Raw genomic sequence first — 17,033 nt, forward strand, 5'->3', positions numbered from 1 at the left:
CAGAAGCTTTTATTTGATATGATCCTATTTGTTGATTCTTGATGTTATTTCTGGTGCACTTGTGTTATTTTCAGAAAGTTCTTCCCTACACCTATGTCTTCAACAGTTTTACCTATTTTATCTTCCAGCAGATTGTTTCTGTTTTAACATTTAGATCTTTGACCCATTTGGCTTTTTGTTTAGATTTGGATTGTTCTATTTTTCTAGGATCTTAAACTATATCATTTGGTCATATATTTGGGCTCCTTTTTTTTTTTTTCTTGGTTTTTCTCCGGTACCAGGAACCGAACTCACGAGATTGCACTTGCCAGGCAGGCGCTTTGCCGCTGAGCTAAATCCCCAGCCCCTGGGCTCCCTTTTTTTTGATATGGGCATTCAAGCTATAAACTTCTCTCTCTGGCCTGTTTTCATTGTGTCTCATAGGTTCCAGTATGCTGAACTGGCATTATCAATTGATTCTTGGAACTAATTTTTTCCCTGATTTCTTCTGTGACCCACTGATTATTCAAGAGTATTGTTTAATTTCTATGTGATTTCTTTTGCCATTGATTTCTAGTTTCACTGTGCTATGATCTGATAATATGCATGGAACAGTTTGATTCTTTTGCATTTACCTGAACATGCTAGTATGGGCTAGTGTGTGGTCTGTTTTGGAGAAAGTTCCATGTACTGCTGAGACGAATGAGTATTCTGTTGTTGGGTGGAACATTCTGTAGATATCCTTTAAATACATTTATTCGAAGGTTTAATTCAACTTTATATTTCTTTGTTGATTTTTTTTTGCCTTATTAATCCATCCATTTGTGACAGTGGAGTACTGAGGTCCATCACTACACTTTTTTCTTTCTTTTTTGTCTTTTTGAGACAGGGTTTCACAATGCAGTTCAGGCTGGCCTTGAGCTCACTTTGTAGCCCAGGCTGGTCTCGAACTCCCAGTGATCCTCCTGCCTCAGCCTCCTGAGTGCTGGGATTACAGGAGTGCGCCACCATGCCCGGCTCCATCACTATACCTGTGTTGATGTTTTTTTGATCTTTCATGTGCAGTAATGTTTTATGAAGTTTGGAGCACTGGTTTTCAGTGCATGTATGTTTCTAACTGCTATCTCTTCCTATTTAATTGTACCCTTAGTGACCTTCTTTGCCTTTTCAGATCAGTTTTAGCTTAAAGCCCACTTTGTCTGAAAATAGGATAACTACTCCTGCTTGTTTTCAGGTTCCCAATGAATGTAATATTATTTTCCATCCTTTGAATTTTAGTCTGTAAGTTTCTTTTTGAATTAAACGTGTTTCTTGTATACAGCACACCACTGGGTTTTGTTGCTCAATCAGTTCTGCCAATCTGTGTCTTTTTTGTTTGTTTTGTTTTTGTTTTTAAGACAAGGTCTCACTGTGTAGTTCAGGCTGGCCTTGAACTCACTATGTAGCCTCAAGTTTGAGGCAATCCTGCTTCAGCCTGCCAAATTCTGGGATTACAAGCATGTACCACCATACCTTGTTCAATCCGTGTTTTTGATTGGAGACAAAACCATTCACGTTGTTACTACTGAAAGGTATCAACCTATTCCTGTCATTGCATTATTTTCCTGTTATTGATTCCCTATTATTCCTATTTTGCTTAACTGCTCATTCTTCCTGGCATATTTGTCCTATTAGATTTTTTTTTTTTTTTCGTAGTGGGAATCAAATTCACAACCTTGTGCTTGCAAGTTTGAGACCAGCCTGGGCTACAGTGTGAGTCCAAGGCCAGCCTGAACTGCATAGCGAGACTCTTTCAAAAAGACAAAAAAAATTTTTTTGACATAAAGGATCCTTGTTTCTGTGGGACAGAGTCCCTTCCCAGAGAGCTGGAGTGAGTTTCTAGACTACTTCCTTCTTTTCTTTGTGTTGTGCTCCATTTCTCCAGCTTCTCTCCAGTTTCTAGTTTTCCTGTCAACTCCCTCCTAATTCCTGGGTCTACTTGTTTTTCTCCTCTCCAAGTTGTTCTTTTCCAGATGTCTTGATTCCAGGTCTTGGAGAGGCTGTATGTTGCTGCTGATTACTACTCTGCTGTTTTCAGTCCTTGCAGATCTGTCTTGAGGCAATTCAGCAATGCCCAGGGTGCTTATTTTATCTTTATCTCCTATTGTTTTAGACTGTCAAGATTTTTAAAAAAAACTTTTATACAGATTTTTGCTTTAGCTGTGGCTAAGCAGATCATATTTTCATTAATGTTAAGTATAAAATGTTGACTAGACTTCAGCCCAGCTCAAGCTATAGTTAGCATTAGAGATAGCTCTGTGATTGACATAGCTCCTCAAATCAACTCTCTTTGGACATAGTTGTTCAACCAATTATGAATCAACTCAGCTACTAAAACTTCCCTGTTCTAGGATAAAGTTCTAAAGTCTCCTTGGAGTCAAACTGAAAAGACACAGATATTCATAATCTGGGTTGGGGATTTAGCTCAGTGGCACAGGGCCTGACTGGCAAGTGTAAGGTCCTGAGTTCGATTCCCAGTACCAAAACACAAAACAGCTATTCCTAAGCTGACTTCCTCCAGCTTCAACTCCCGCCATACCTCAGAAAATGGTGTCTTTAGTCAGTTTGAACTGGTTGTTCATGGACTTTCTCTCCACAGTTCCGCCCATGTGAAATGCCTGTCATCATCTTTATGCAGTAAATTTTTTTTTTTTTTTTTTTAAGGCAGGGTCTCGCTATGTAGCCCAGGCTGACCTCAAACTCACAGTGACCCTCCTGCCTAAGCCTCCCGAGTGCTGGGATTACTGCTGTGTGCCACCACGCCTGGCCTCCTGGGTACTCTGTAAGTCTCATCTCCAGCATTCCCTTGCTAAATAACCTTTCTCTGACAAAACGCCTCCCCTTCACTAGATTAGATACCCCTCTTCTATGCTCCCAAGACACCCTGGCTTCCTCTAACCACGGCCATAGTACTTTCCACATTGCCCTGCACTACCAGTCTTTTTCAAACCCAGTAATGAGTGTTTTGAGGTCGGGGATCATGTTTCCTATGCCCCTGACAGAGTGCAGCATTAGACTTTTTATGTATTTCACTTGGCGTAACCAGACTGTCCTATATATATTTCCTATAATCATCTTTGAAAAGAAGCACAAACCAGTTTGGTTTTTGAGATTTTTTTTTTCAGAGACAGATACTTACTGTGCAGTCCAGGCTGGCCTCGAACTTGCAACTCTTCTGCCTCAGTGTCCCTAGTGCTGTGCACCACGAGGTCCAGCCTAAGTACTTCAAAAAAAAGTCGTATTTGTGGCTACTGTGGCTTTCCCCACAATAGCCCAGCCCGCTTCCTCCAGGGAGTACTTTCTTCTTGCTTTTCCCTCTCTTACTCGGCCCAAGCTTGTGCTGCAGAGCCAGTTTCTCCCTCCTTCTTCACTTTTACTTTTTCAAATGAACTTTGTCACCGTTTCGAAAAAGTCGTATTTGTGAATAGTACTTGTGTTACTTCTCATAAACCATTCAATACATTTTGCACTACAAGTTTTGTTGTGGTTGGCTTTGAAAGTTACTTAACATTTTTTGTCTTCAGGCAACTTCCTTTTCTCCACCAAAACTCGAGGACGTTGCACAAGTTTGCTCTTATTTCCTTCTTCTTCACCGAGTTTGGAGTCTAGGCGAGAATGCCAAGTAATGCACATAAAATGCCAAGACCTTGATTAACGGACACTGGAGCCTTCAATGGAACAGATCCTTTGCGTAAAGTAACGCAGAACGTGAAGCGTCAAACATGTTATAGGTGGCTGGTCACGTGCTCCTGACGATCCAGTAAACTGCTAAGCTCACCAGGAAAGTCACTACTCCAGACAGCGGCACCATAAGCACAGCAGAACCTGACCAGGGGCCGGATATTCCTCCCTCTCCAAACACGGGCTCAGAGCAGGGCGCAGCGACCAGCAACATGGCAGATGACACCGGAGCCCCGTAGTAAAGCCACTGCACCGAGTTTACTTGCAGCTCGCGCTGTTCGGCACCTACCCCAAACAAGCAGGGCCTTGGTGAGCATCAGACATCCAAGTTTCTGTTTCCTTTCTGCTCTTCACCTGGCGTCAGACAATTTATGCATTATGCTCCTTTGCAACAGTTTAGGGTCTTTGTACTGTATTTTCTAAACTTTGGGCACAGCTTCAAAATTTTGTGAGCTGAATTCTGGTGAAGAAGCTCTTCTGGTAGCACAAGTTCTGAACGGCTGTAATCGCTGGCGTGGTCATGGCCTTGGCCAGCTCACAGGTGCCAGTGGTGTTCTGCAGAGAGGGGTTGGTGAAGAAGCTCAGAGCCGGGAGGAGCAGCTTGGAAGGTGGCAGACTTTGGGGGGCAAAGATGCGCCGCTTCTGGCAGATGTCCAAGCCCAGCCAGGTGACCACGAAGGGTACCAGGGCCAGGCTCATATTGGGAAAGCCGTGGTGCACAGAGATCCATTTGCTGAGGAACACGATGCAGATGAACGCTAGCAGGTTGAACAGGAGCCCGGCGCCAATTTGCTAGCGATGCCATAACCCCTTCCGCGCCGGGGCTTGCAGCCTCCGAGGGGCCGGCGCCGTCGTCCTCGGCCAGCTGTCCTTCTCCGCCTCCTCCTCACAGTCCGCCTCACAGTCCGGCAGGGCGCGACAGCCCGGGGAGAACCGGCCGCCACGCAGCGCTCTCCGCTGCCCTGAGAGCCAGAGCGCAGAGTACAGCATTTTATGCTGATTACTGAGTTACTGGTTTAACGATATCATGAAACCTTATTATACATCCCGATTGTTCACTGCCATAATCCAGTGCTGGCGAACCTATGGCGTGTGTGCTGCAGCAGGCTGTTGGTATCATTAAAAACTCTAAAAGGTTCGCCCACTGCCACAATCTATCAGTTTATGAGGGCCGGGAGTGGCGCCGCACGCCTGTAATCCCAGCACTCGGGAGGCTGAGGCAGGAGAATGGTTGTGATTTTGAGACCAGCTTGGGTTACAAAGTGAGTGTTAGTCCAGCCTGAACTGCATAGCGAGACCGAGACCCTGTCTCAAAAAAGAAAAAAAAATGATGAGGTTAATTTTAGTTACTCCCTCTTGTGTAGTAATGCATTGTTAGCTATACAACTTTAGGGGCTTTCTCCGACTAATTAAACAACTGTTTCTCACTAGACTGAGGGCTTAGGGTCAGAGATTTTTATCTTATATCGTAGATACTGTTAATCAACTATTTTATTGTACAGTGTTTTAGTGGAATAATGCCAGCTTCTGCTATCTTCTTGGTTGACTCAAACTTGCTGGTAGTTTCGCAGCTGTTTTAAAACTTAAACTTGCCCATTTTCACTCTTTCAGTACCTTTCAATTTCCACACCTTCTCTGGAATCATATCCAAACAAGTGCTGTGGACCTGGTGATTTTAATCTCTGTGACTGTGTGTGTTACGGGGGACTGCAGTTTTAGCAATTTCATTTTTTGAGAGAGTCCCAAGTACATTGCCCAGGGCTGGGATTACAGGCGTGCACCACGACTGGCTTTTTTCAACTCTAAGGAAATTGAACGCTATGCCAAAAGTAGGAAAGTGCTAAGTAGCTGGATTGACTCATAATTGGTAGAAATCAGTTAACTATTTCAAATTTGAATTGCATCGTGTGTTTATCTTTTAGAGATTGAAGACCCTTTGAAAAAACTGAGTAAAAAAATATAAAGCTGAGTAAGTACTACTTTTCTCTTTGTATCTTATCCATTCTTACTCTTCTTAGAGACATTGCTGGCGTTAAGCATCTTTTTGCTCTCCAAGCCTTAACTCATTCTGGATTTGAGTCGTCTAGAGAACGTAAGTATATTAAACAATCATCCTTCACATCTTTATTTTCAAAGGTTTTTAAAAATTAGTTTGAGGTTCCCGAAGCTGGTTAGAAAAGTATGGTTACTTTATAAATGAACAATATGAAATTTTGAGAAGTGAAAGGTGTTCTGATTCAAAGCCAGTTGGAGCAAATCTAAGAACATAGGAATTGTAATCCAATGCTTTTAAATTGTTTCTACTAGTATCAAAACAGGAACTCCGGTAATTACAAGTTTAGAACTTTGATTTGCAAAACTCAACACTTCAGCTAGATTCTGTAGTTTGAGGGCTTATCACAAAAACTCAGAAACATTTGTTAAAAAATATTTAGATGCCTTACTACAATGCTAGGTGTTGTATTGGACTCTGGAGCAACAAGGAGTGATCAAATATATGGTGATTATTTAAATTTTAAAACTTACAGTGACTTTGTGATTAACTCCTCAAAGTACTTGAATACACATTATATTGCTCATCACTTTTTTTTTTTTTTTTTAACACAGTCTCACTATAGCTCAGGTTGGTCTTGAGCTCACCATGTAGCCCAGGCTGGCCTTGAATGCATGGCAATCCTCCTGCCTCAGCCTCCTAAGTGCTGGGATCACAGGGATGCACCACATGTGGCCTCTTGTCACTTTCTGAAACATTTCTGAAGTCCTCTTTCATAGCTTGCACTGTTGTGGCTTCATAGTTGCACTGTTGTGGCTGCCTGAATGTCCCGAATTGACTGAAAATGTTTACCTTTCATTACCATTCTGACTTTGAGGAAGAGCCAGAAGTCACACAGGGCTCGATCCAGCAGAGTGGGTGACCTTATCTTCACACTGGATGGCACCTGGCAGCAGCATTCACATTTTTTATCATACCTTGTAAAAACACTAAAAAGAAGACTCCCAGAACCTCTTCAGAAAGTGGCAAGAATGATGAGATAGAAAGTATATCTGAAGTTGAGGAGGAACATTCTGAGGGAGATTAATGCCAATGTCGTTTACTGTATCAATTTTTAAAGTATTCACTGTATTATTTTGATCAACACCTCATACAACGGTGAGCAAAACAGACCAAATTTCTGTCCTCACAGTTGTCTGACAGACAGAAATAATCATTCAGTTATAAATCATCCAGAAAAACTCTATGAAGGGTTCACACAGGGTATTACAATAGCAGTACGTAACACAGGAATCTGATCTGGGGTAAACTGTGGAAAAAAAGGCAGCCTTAAAGAAGAAATAATCATGGGGCTTTCGGTGAACGCCTAATACCTAAGAGGCTGGGAAGAGAACACAGAGCAGACTGACCCTTGGTACGGCTGGAGAGGCAGGCAGGGGATCTTCTGACTATCTGGGTGTCCAAACTTTCGACTTGCCTGGGCCACAATGAGTGAAGAGAAACTGACGTGGGCTGCATACGATGTATTTTATACAAGTAGTAAAACTTCATTTTTCTTTTATATTTTAACTTGTCTGGCAGGAGAACATGACCCATCCAGCAATTAAGAAAACTGACCTGTTTGCTTAGTAATAATAAACACCCATCTTCACAGGCACACACACGTAGGTAGGCTGAGATACTATTATCGGTAATTGCTGCATCTTTTTTGCAAGCACACTTAATGTCTGGTGCATGCAGGTTTCAATCTGTGAGGCAGCAACAGGAGGGAGGGTTGCACTGATTGTACCGCGCTCACAGCACTCAGCTGTTACCTCAGGCTGCATAGCCATCAAGCCATGCAAAGCGTCACTAAAACCCTCTCAACGTTAGAAGTTTACACTCTAGCAGGACCACAGGTGGACATGCTTTAGTTTCCAGCGATCAAGTACAGAAGTACACTTAGAACAAGAGTGTATTACATTTGCCCACCCACAGACTTTAATTATCAAAACAAATTCTTTTCTCCACTGTTTTTGCTTATGTAAACTGGTTAAATAAAAAAGTGCCCTTCAGATCTTTTTAAGGGAAACAGGGTCTTGCTATACTGTAGCCCAGGTTGGCTTAAAATTCACCGCCATCATTCCTACCTCAGCCTCCTGAGTACTGGGACTATAGGCATGCACCACCACGCCCAGCAGGCTTGTCATTGTAACCGGTGTTCCTAGGGGAGGAGTGGGGTATCAGTCATCTGAACTACTTGTTAACAGAGTGAAACTCACACAACATCTTAAGCAAAGCCTGGACATATTCATTTAATATGCTTGACATAACGGTTCCCACTAAATACTCATGTTTCCCTGGAAACTAGTATTTTAAAGGTTATGTACCCTAAATGATTTGAATATGGCTCAAATGCTTTATGCCAAGTGGCTTCTTTACCTATACATTTCTCAAATATTGACCACATGCCACAATTTTTTGTTACTTGTTTGGTGGTAGCGGGGATTAATCCCAGGGAATTCTAAGCTACATCTCTACTCCTTTTTAAAAATTGAGACAGGATCTCACTTAGTCCTCTAAACTGAGCTCAGACTTGTGATCCTTCTGCTTCATTCTCCAGAGTGCTACACTGCACATGAGGTACAGGATGACAATCCCTTAAATATTTTGGAATGATGCTTGTTGTAATAATTCCGTTTCAGGCTAACTGTGATAATAAGCAAAAAATCGTGAGAACATGGTACTATTTTGATTCTGGAAATGCAATAAATTTATTTATACCTAGAAATAAAAACTAGTATTAATTCATCACTTTATCAACTAATACATTTACATATAATATACCATTGATCTTAAGATCAAGGTAATTCCCATGAGTAATTTATTAGTTCCTTTTATAGCATTTCAAAATGCTTACATTTCACATATTTTTACCTTTTAATCTATAGTTTTTCACTCAGAAGAAATTCTTAAGAAAAACTCTAGCAGGAAATGTGCAAAAGAGATTCTCAAGGAAGGGAAAAACTAACGCTCTGCGATTTCAAAGTTTTGGATTATGTTAAGATGGAGTACATGGGTCACAATGCCAAAAATACACACTGAAGTAGGGAACTCATTTTAATTAAGAAGCTTTATTTTATTTAGTAGTGGGAACTGAACTCAGGTCCTCTGCACTGCACTACGTTCTTAGCTCAGGCTGGGCGCAAACATTTGATGCTCCTTCCTGAGCTTCCCAGAGTACTGGGAAAAGGGATGTTATAATACCTCCCTTAGCTAGTTTTTTTTTTTTTTGTAACGGGAATTGAACCCAGGGCCTTACACTTGCCAGGAAGGCACTGTGCCACAGAGCTACATTCCTGGCCCTAGTTTGAATTCTTAACAAATATCAGTATCTTTTTGGTTTTTTTTGGTCTTTTTTGAGATAGGGTCTCGATATGCAGCTCAGGCTGGCCTTGAGCTTACTTTGTAGCCCAGGCTGGTCTCAAACTCTCAACAATCCTGCCTCAGCCTTCCGAGTGCTGGGATTACAGGCATATGCCACCACACCCGGCCAAGTATCAGTATCTTATACACAGTACAAACGAACAAGTTATCTACATTAAACTATGGGAGAAAAAATGTATGTCCTCTGATAAACTATTCAATTGGGTTTTTCAGATACTGGTTTCAGTAATGAAAACCACCAATAGAAAAGTTGTGTGCAGTTTTTTTTTTTTTTTTTTTTTTTTTTTTTTTTTTGTCTTTTTGAGACAGGGTCTCCCTGTGTAGTTCAGGCCGGCCGTGAGCTCACTCTAGAGCTCAGGCTGGTCTCGAACTCACAAAGATCCTCCTGCCTCAGCCTCCCGAGTAGTGGGATTACAAGCTTGTGCCACCACAGCCAGCCTGTGTGCAGTTCTAACTCCTCTACAACAAACAAACACAAACCTTGACTTGCATAGTTATTTTTAGCCATACACAAGACTATAGTGAAAAAAGTAGAAATAAATTACAGGTAATCTGTGAAATAGACAACAATTTAAGATACAAAGTGTAAACATCATAGAATGTCTTTTAAATAATCATTTACTAGCAGAAACTTTGAAAATGACCAGATAATAGCGGTATGTTTTTAGCTAATGTCTGAACAAAAACATTTAAAACCGCTGTTTACTAACTTGAGCAGAACTACTTTTGATAGATTATTCATATTTAAACATTTTTCTTATGCTTCAAACACATTTATGTGATTGAAGAGAGTAGAGCGAAAGCTGTATTTGGAGGTACCTCATTTGGACTAGAAAATTAACACTAATCAGCCTGAAAGTCTAAAACAATGTACACATAATTTGTCCTACATATTGTACACTGCTTAGTGATTAAAATCCTCTTCAAAAATAAAACACTCAAATTAAAAGTACAATCATCAGCTTCTAGACATGTCGTTCTTTATATAAATGACATGAATACTGCTGCGGATTCTTACAGAAACTGCAGATGAAAATATTTCAACAGAACGAGACACCACAAGGAAGGCTTCGTGAATAATTTATTCCATTTGAAGTTTTGTTTTTTTGTTTTTTTTTAAAAAGTATAAACCTTTTTCATTTCCTCAATCACAATTTGTACAACTCAGTGTTATGGCATTCGGCAGCAATAGTGTTTGTTCCTTTTTTTTTTTGTCACGTTAAAAAGAAAAGCAATTGGACCATATTGAATGTCACTGCTACAACAGCAGCTTTAAGACGCCCCTTCATAAAGTGACCGCGCTGTTCGGAGAGGGTGACGCTGACGTGTCCAGTGATGACGTTACAACTTGTAGTTTAAACTCAGGAACTTTAAGGTCCACAAATCCAGTTTACTTTGAAAACTAAAGCTATTTTAAAACTTAATGAATATGTCAACCTGAGGAGTATTTAGGTCCCAAATCCAGTTTTCAAATTTATACTCCACAAAAAATAAAATACATGTATAAAAATTTAAACCACAGTTCTGGGCCCATTAAAACACCAAGAAAACCCAAAAGGTTAAGATTTCCAGCTGATTAGGGGGAGACAAAATAAAAATGTAGTATTGTTAAGAACATCTTTCCTTAATTTAGACAAACTAAAATCTTAAGAGGAAACCCAGACCAAAATATCACTCATGCAACATTAAATGTATTAATAGACTAATATGCAATGCCATAGTGGATGAGTAGCAAATTATATGATGCAATATAGCATTTGAAAACTTCCTTTTAAGCTATTCAATTTGAACATTTTAAATAATGCAACATAGTATTTTGATATTACAGTATTAACATAGTGCTTGATTAAAGATCTGCAAATCTTTGTAGTAACACATTAAGTTAAAAAATTACCTCAGAAGGTAAATATGAAGACGAAAAGAGAATATTTTAATACAGTAATCTGTGCCATACTGACAATTGAGTACGAATACAGCTGAGGATAATTGACTAACTAGTAAGAGCTTAATTTTAGTGGTTTAAGAAAAGTTTAGAAATATTTAAAAATTACAGCTACTTTAAAATTTAAGGATTACATATAAGTACACTTGGTGGCCTCCTGGCCAAACAATAAGGTGTACAGAAATTTATTCATACAGTGTTAATTCACAGTCCTGATAACTGAATGGCTTGCATAAGAAAGGTATGGCTAGATGTTTCTCACTAGCTGGAAGCAGACATTATATAACTAAACTTTTTAAATGCCAAAATACTGAACTTCCACCCTGCTTCATAATGGATAACTTCACAAAAAATAGACATTAGCACTGTAACAAAGAAGTCAAGGTGTTGGTAATTCACTGGTATAAAGTATAATATTTTGCTTACCTATTCAAATAAAACGAAACTACCTACACTTGTCTGTGACAGTACATTAGTCAGATTCATCATTCTAGCCAAAAGGTTTACTTTGTTTTTTTCTGAAGTAAGTCAACTCACCTTTCCAAATGGCTATTTAAAAACTTTCTATTTAATGTGAACTGCATATGAAGGGAAGAAAAATACTGTTATCAGTACATTCTGTGTGTTTAGGAACTATTCCCAATTCCCAGATTAAAAAAGGAATTGTATATTGGGTTCCCTCCTATGGCTCAATAAAAAAGAAACTCTCAGGGAATCATTTTTTAAAATCTGTTTTCAAACTGAGGTGTGGTTACCATAGGTTAGTGATTTTAAACAACTGAGAATATAGCTTTTATTTTTTAAAGTCACTATTGAGCAAAATACATAAAAAAGAGTATTCTTTTTATAGAAATTGCAAATAAGCGTATTTCCCTCAAATTTCAGACAAGCTTTTTTTAGAAAGTATAGAAGAAAACATGCCGACATAATCTGTGGTTGTTAGCATAATTTAAAAATAAACGGAGAGGTGCGATCTCTATTTAATATCAAAATATGCTGACCTTTAGAATTTCATTATAATCCTGAATAAATGACTGAAAACTGTTGTCACCAGTTTTGTTTTCTTTATAGAAAAAACAAGATTTGCTAATGTTTTCATATACACAATTTGAATTTATACTCTTCATAAGAAAATGATATTTATGTTAAGCAGATAGTAACTACAAAACAAGTTTTCAGTAAAAAAAAAATACTGAATTAAAGTTTTGTAAATACAATTGATTTTTTCCGTGTAGATAACCAATGAACATATAAATAGGAATTTTGCTAGACTGCTTCCAAGGAAGATAGGTAGACTTGGTGACTGTGAATTCAAGTCAGCAGCGTAAGCTGAGGCTCACTCAGGCTCTCTCGTGAGCAGCACTGTAGAAGGGTTTTTCAAGGGGGTAAAGCCTGCAGAAAAGCAGTTATCTTGGCATGTGCAAATAAGAGGGAAAGTTGTACTGAAGGAAGGGGTGAATTAAAGTCCCTAAAACTCAAGTCCCTTCTTTAGGGAGGTGAGAACCTCCTTGGCATATGCCCTACCTTAATTTGAGCTGTGTTATAAAAAAGTAAAGACTCTGGTGTTTGGGACTGCCATCTCCAAACCAAGAAAATTAAATAAATAAAAAGGCAAAGGGAAACAGGTTTAAGTTTAGAAAATGGTTCTTTCACTAGTGAAATAGAGTCTGAATACCAGAATTCACTGAGAATCTATTTACACCACAGTTTGATTGCACACACACACACTCATACTTATGCATACTCTCACACATATTCCCAATCTTTAATTTAAAAAAAAAAAAAAGTCAAACAATCAAGAGTGACTGCTCTTAAAATAATTTGTAAAATGTCTAGAGCTGGGCTAAATTTCAATCTTATAGCAGATCCTGAAGATAAATTTCATAATTAATAATATTCCCATGCCTAAATGTGCCACTGTTAAAACTGAGAAAAATTTAAGCATGTAACATTAAACACCAAAATTAGTTTAAGCATTCAGTAGCAAATGTTTTTCTTGTAAAACTAACTTTCTTTCACTGGAAATGGCCTGAAATATTAGTCATAGCCCTAAACCATAGTACAAAATATAACTGAAGAATTCTCAATTTATTCTAAGTTAAACCACCTAACAATATCACTTGTATATTGCCATCATGTTATTCTGTAAAGGTGTGATATATAAAATGCTGTAAGACCCGGTACCTTTTCATTTTATAAACACAGTGAACTTCTTTACTGTACATGTACTCTGCAACTACAGCTTAGCTGTAAATCCTCCACACACAATGGTATGGACATTATTCCCCCTCTATCCCCATTAAACTGTACATTGAGACAATACAAATTTACTGTCCCACCCACCCCCTTACAAAAAAATAATACTCTAAAAGCAACCCTACTGCAACTTTTTAATTAAGACGATTACATATATTTTAGACCAATTGCTTTAAAGCAAGAAGGCAATATAAACCTTCTAGGAAAATTTTTATAAAAGAGGTTAAGAAATATAAGACAATTTATACATTAAAAACTTACAATAAATAAGAGATGCAGGCATTTTTGAATACTAGATACTATAATCCAATACAAGAACACCTTGATGTTCTAAAGCCGTATGTTGGAATTCATTGTTCCTCATGTTTCCTCTCCATGCTTTTAATATTCATTTAACATGACTGGGTACTATGGCTCATTACTCTTCACAAATACTGTGACTGGAAAAAAAAAGTTAATTTTGCTACGAAAGTGTTATAATACGTTTTGTATGATCAGTCATCATCCTAAAGAGTTCGGTACAGTCACTGAAAAATAGCAGGGTTATAGCCCCTCCCCAAGTCAAAACAATATTTGTTGAAGTAATAAGAATTAGACCCCATCACAAATGACTTTCACTGAGAAGATAACTGTAATGTAATCCTGCAGCAAAATATTCTTTTTTCCTTATTCTTTTCTTGCACAGTTCCAACAAATAAAGATCACAGCATATTCATGATAAAGTTATATAACTGATTCAGCACCACAAAATGAATTGGGAGACATGAGCGTCTGTCCTGGATTGCAGGGTCACAGGTTAGCCAGGAGAGTGCATTGTACTGTTCCAAAACAAACCTGAAAAGCAAATAAACTTTGTAAGTCATGTACCTATTTCCAATGTAGATTTTGGAAGTAGTTTTCAATGATGGTTATCTAAGATTCAAAGTCAACTTTAAAAAGATTGGAAGATGGAGAAAAGAGAGTCCTTGGGGAAAAAGATAACTAATTTCATAAAAATTATTCTGTGGCTGAAAGCGTAGCTAACAGATAAAAGCACTGATTTGCCTGGTATGTATGAGGGCCTGCATTTCATTACCCCCCGCAAAAAAAATCCAAAAAACTTATTCTGAATAAATCTAAGTCATCTAAAGATTCAAAGATATACAAACATAAACTTGTCAAAAAAATGTAAGAACCAATGTGCTTTTTCAAGTTGCAATGGAGAGCACAATGGTAAAGAGCTGTACCTGAGGACGTCGGAAGTCTGATTCGAGTCAAGTGGGTGGGAGTGTTTACTGTGAAGCAGCTCGTCAGATTGCACTGAAGGCACGTGGAGGTGCAAAGAGGCCTAAAAAGTTAACAGATAATCCATCAACCATAGGGACAAATTTGCCTATTTAGTTTTACCTTCCTCTCTCAATATATTATGTATCTTCCGTCGTGAAATAAATACATCTATCTTTTAGAACTATGTTATGAATGGGAGTCACTATTATAATGCTTGTTTTCCTTATTAATTCATTACTGAAGTAATTTTTAAGTACAAAACTTACACTGAATCTTCCTATTTCCTTTTCTTTAGCTAGTTTTCAAGACTTCACAAAAATCCTTGAAAAGGACTTCCACTCATTTTCTGAGTCTAATTTTCCAAGATGTATAAAGTAAAATGTTTAAGGAGCAGTAAGCTTATAAACTTGAGTACAGTCTGTCCTTAGGTTACACAGAACTTAATTAGGCAGCCATACTTAGGTCTAGGCACTAAACAGATGTAAGCACATGCGAACGGTTTACTTACAGAAGTATGTATGCACCAGTGATGGCGAACCTATGGCATGCATGGTGCAGCAGGCTGTTTGTTATCACTGAAAGCGCTAAGAGCTTTGCCACCACTGCTATGAACAGCTGCCTTTGGCTGAACTGCTAACACTCTAATACAGTGCACAGATGCCTTCTTTGCCCAATAAATTTTATAATAAGATTATAAACTGGGTACCACATTCATTTAAATAAATATGTGAACAGTGGGAGACAGGAATGTGCTACTCTACTTTTAATTAAATAAAGTGAATCATTTTGTTTATAGTCATTATATACAATAATATTTAAAAAGCTGTAACAGAGTGGTAGTATTCACTTTTGGTAGATCTTATTCTATTTACTCTAAAAGGTGTACTTTTGTGTAGCATATACAAGAGTGTAACCAAAGATGTGTATGTTTGAACTATCTATAAAGTCTTTTTTTTTTGGTTTTTCTCCGGTACCGGGAACCGAACTCACGACCTTGCGCTTGCCAGGGAGGCGCTTTTGCCGCTGAGCTAAATCCCCAGCCCCTATCTATAAAGTCTTGATTCGCGATTACAAACAAAAGTCTCACATGGCAGATCACTGTAAATTACATGAATGTTGATTAGAACCAGGGCTCTAATGTTTATGATAAAATGATCTTTAACTATCTAGGTAACAACCCACTATTTTTCCAAGCAAAGAAATATACCAGGTGGTTTTATTTCTTAATAGCATAGGACTAAAATGAGATGTATAAAGAAAAGGTGAACAAGATTATGGTAAATTATGCCTTACCTGGTAATTCAGAATCAGAAGTCCTAATCTTGTTACACTGTATCTGAGGGTGAATGCACACTTTACACTATCCTCTCTGCAAATAAATATTGAGTAGAAAAGAATCTGGATAGTCCCTCAGACTTTTTGTAAAGTAGTGTTTTCTTAAAAATGTGTCCTGAAACACTAAGGTCATAAGCTATAAACAGGTGTTACACAATCCTTTTCTTACATGTATAACGTGTACTAAAATATGAGAAATGTTAGATAAAGAATGTTATTTACTGCTATTTCAGAGTCTTTAGTGCTTTGATAAAATAAATCACTGAGTCTGAGACTCTCATTATTTAAAAGCCACTCAATAGTTTTATTTTATTTTATTTTTGTCTTTTTGAGAAAGGGTCTCACTATGCAGTTCAGGCTGGCCTTGAGCTCTCTTTGGAGCCCAGGCTGGTCTCGAACTCACAACAATCCTCCTGTCTCAGCCTCCCGAGTGTTGGGATTACAGGTGTGTACCACCACCGCGGCCCACTCAATAGTTTTAAAATGGCAATATACATAAAGCTAGAAAGTATTCTTAACTAGAGAGTAAATTAAAAATCGAAAGTATTACAAAGATTGTGAACCTTTTAGCCTCAAAAAATGCAGCACAAACCAGGTGTGGTGACGCATGCCTATAATCCCAGCACTTGGGAGGCTGAGGAAGGAGAACTGTTGCCAGTTTGAGGCCAGCCTGGGCTACAAAGTAGCTCAAGGCCAGTCTGAACTGCATAGTGACACCCCGTCTCAAAAAGACAAAAAACAAAAAAAGCAGCACAATGGGGAGTATGGTATGATGTAATTAAAAGAATGACAGGGCTGGGGATTTAGCTCAGCGGCAAAAGCGCCTGCCTGGCAAGCGCAAGGTCGTGAGTTCGGTTCCCGGTACCGGAGAAAAACCAAAAAAACAAACAAACAAACAAAAAAAATAAAAAATAAAAAATAAAAGAATGACATTGTAATCATAGGTCCAGGTTTTAATCTTGAGTCTCCTACCAATTTGTAACTTTGGAGGTGAGGTTTTCTAAACTTAAATATGCTCACCTAGAAAAGGATAATGTTAGGGCCTGGGGATTTAGCTCAGCGGCAAAGCGCCTGCCTGGCAAGCGCAAGGTCGTGAGTTCGGTTCCCGGTACCGGA

General features: G+C 38.6%; 1 protein-coding gene and 1 pseudogene across 1 annotated transcript in view; both read right to left on the bottom strand.

Annotated features, from left to right (window-relative positions):
- Nucleotides 1-1,745: 1,745 nt before the first annotated feature.
- On the bottom strand, nucleotides 1,746-7,812 carry LOC102005881 (annotated as a pseudogene).
- Nucleotides 7,813-10,181: 2,369 nt separating this feature from the next.
- Nucleotides 10,182-17,033, bottom strand: part of Med13 (mediator complex subunit 13) — a gene marked incomplete at its 5' end in the record, with an annotated part of 116,648 nt that continues 109,796 nt past the window's right edge. Inside the window, 2 exon segments of the mRNA XM_013519377.1 lie at nucleotides 10,182-14,150; nucleotides 14,543-14,643. Of these exon segments, the coding sequence (XP_013374831.1) occupies nucleotides 14,018-14,150; nucleotides 14,543-14,643 (234 nt within the window).

Source organism: Chinchilla lanigera, unplaced genomic scaffold (assembly GCF_000276665.1).
Source record: "Chinchilla lanigera isolate Chin_1 unplaced genomic scaffold, ChiLan1.0 scaffold00050, whole genome shotgun sequence".
Taxonomy (NCBI): domain Eukaryota; kingdom Metazoa; phylum Chordata; class Mammalia; order Rodentia; family Chinchillidae; genus Chinchilla; species Chinchilla lanigera.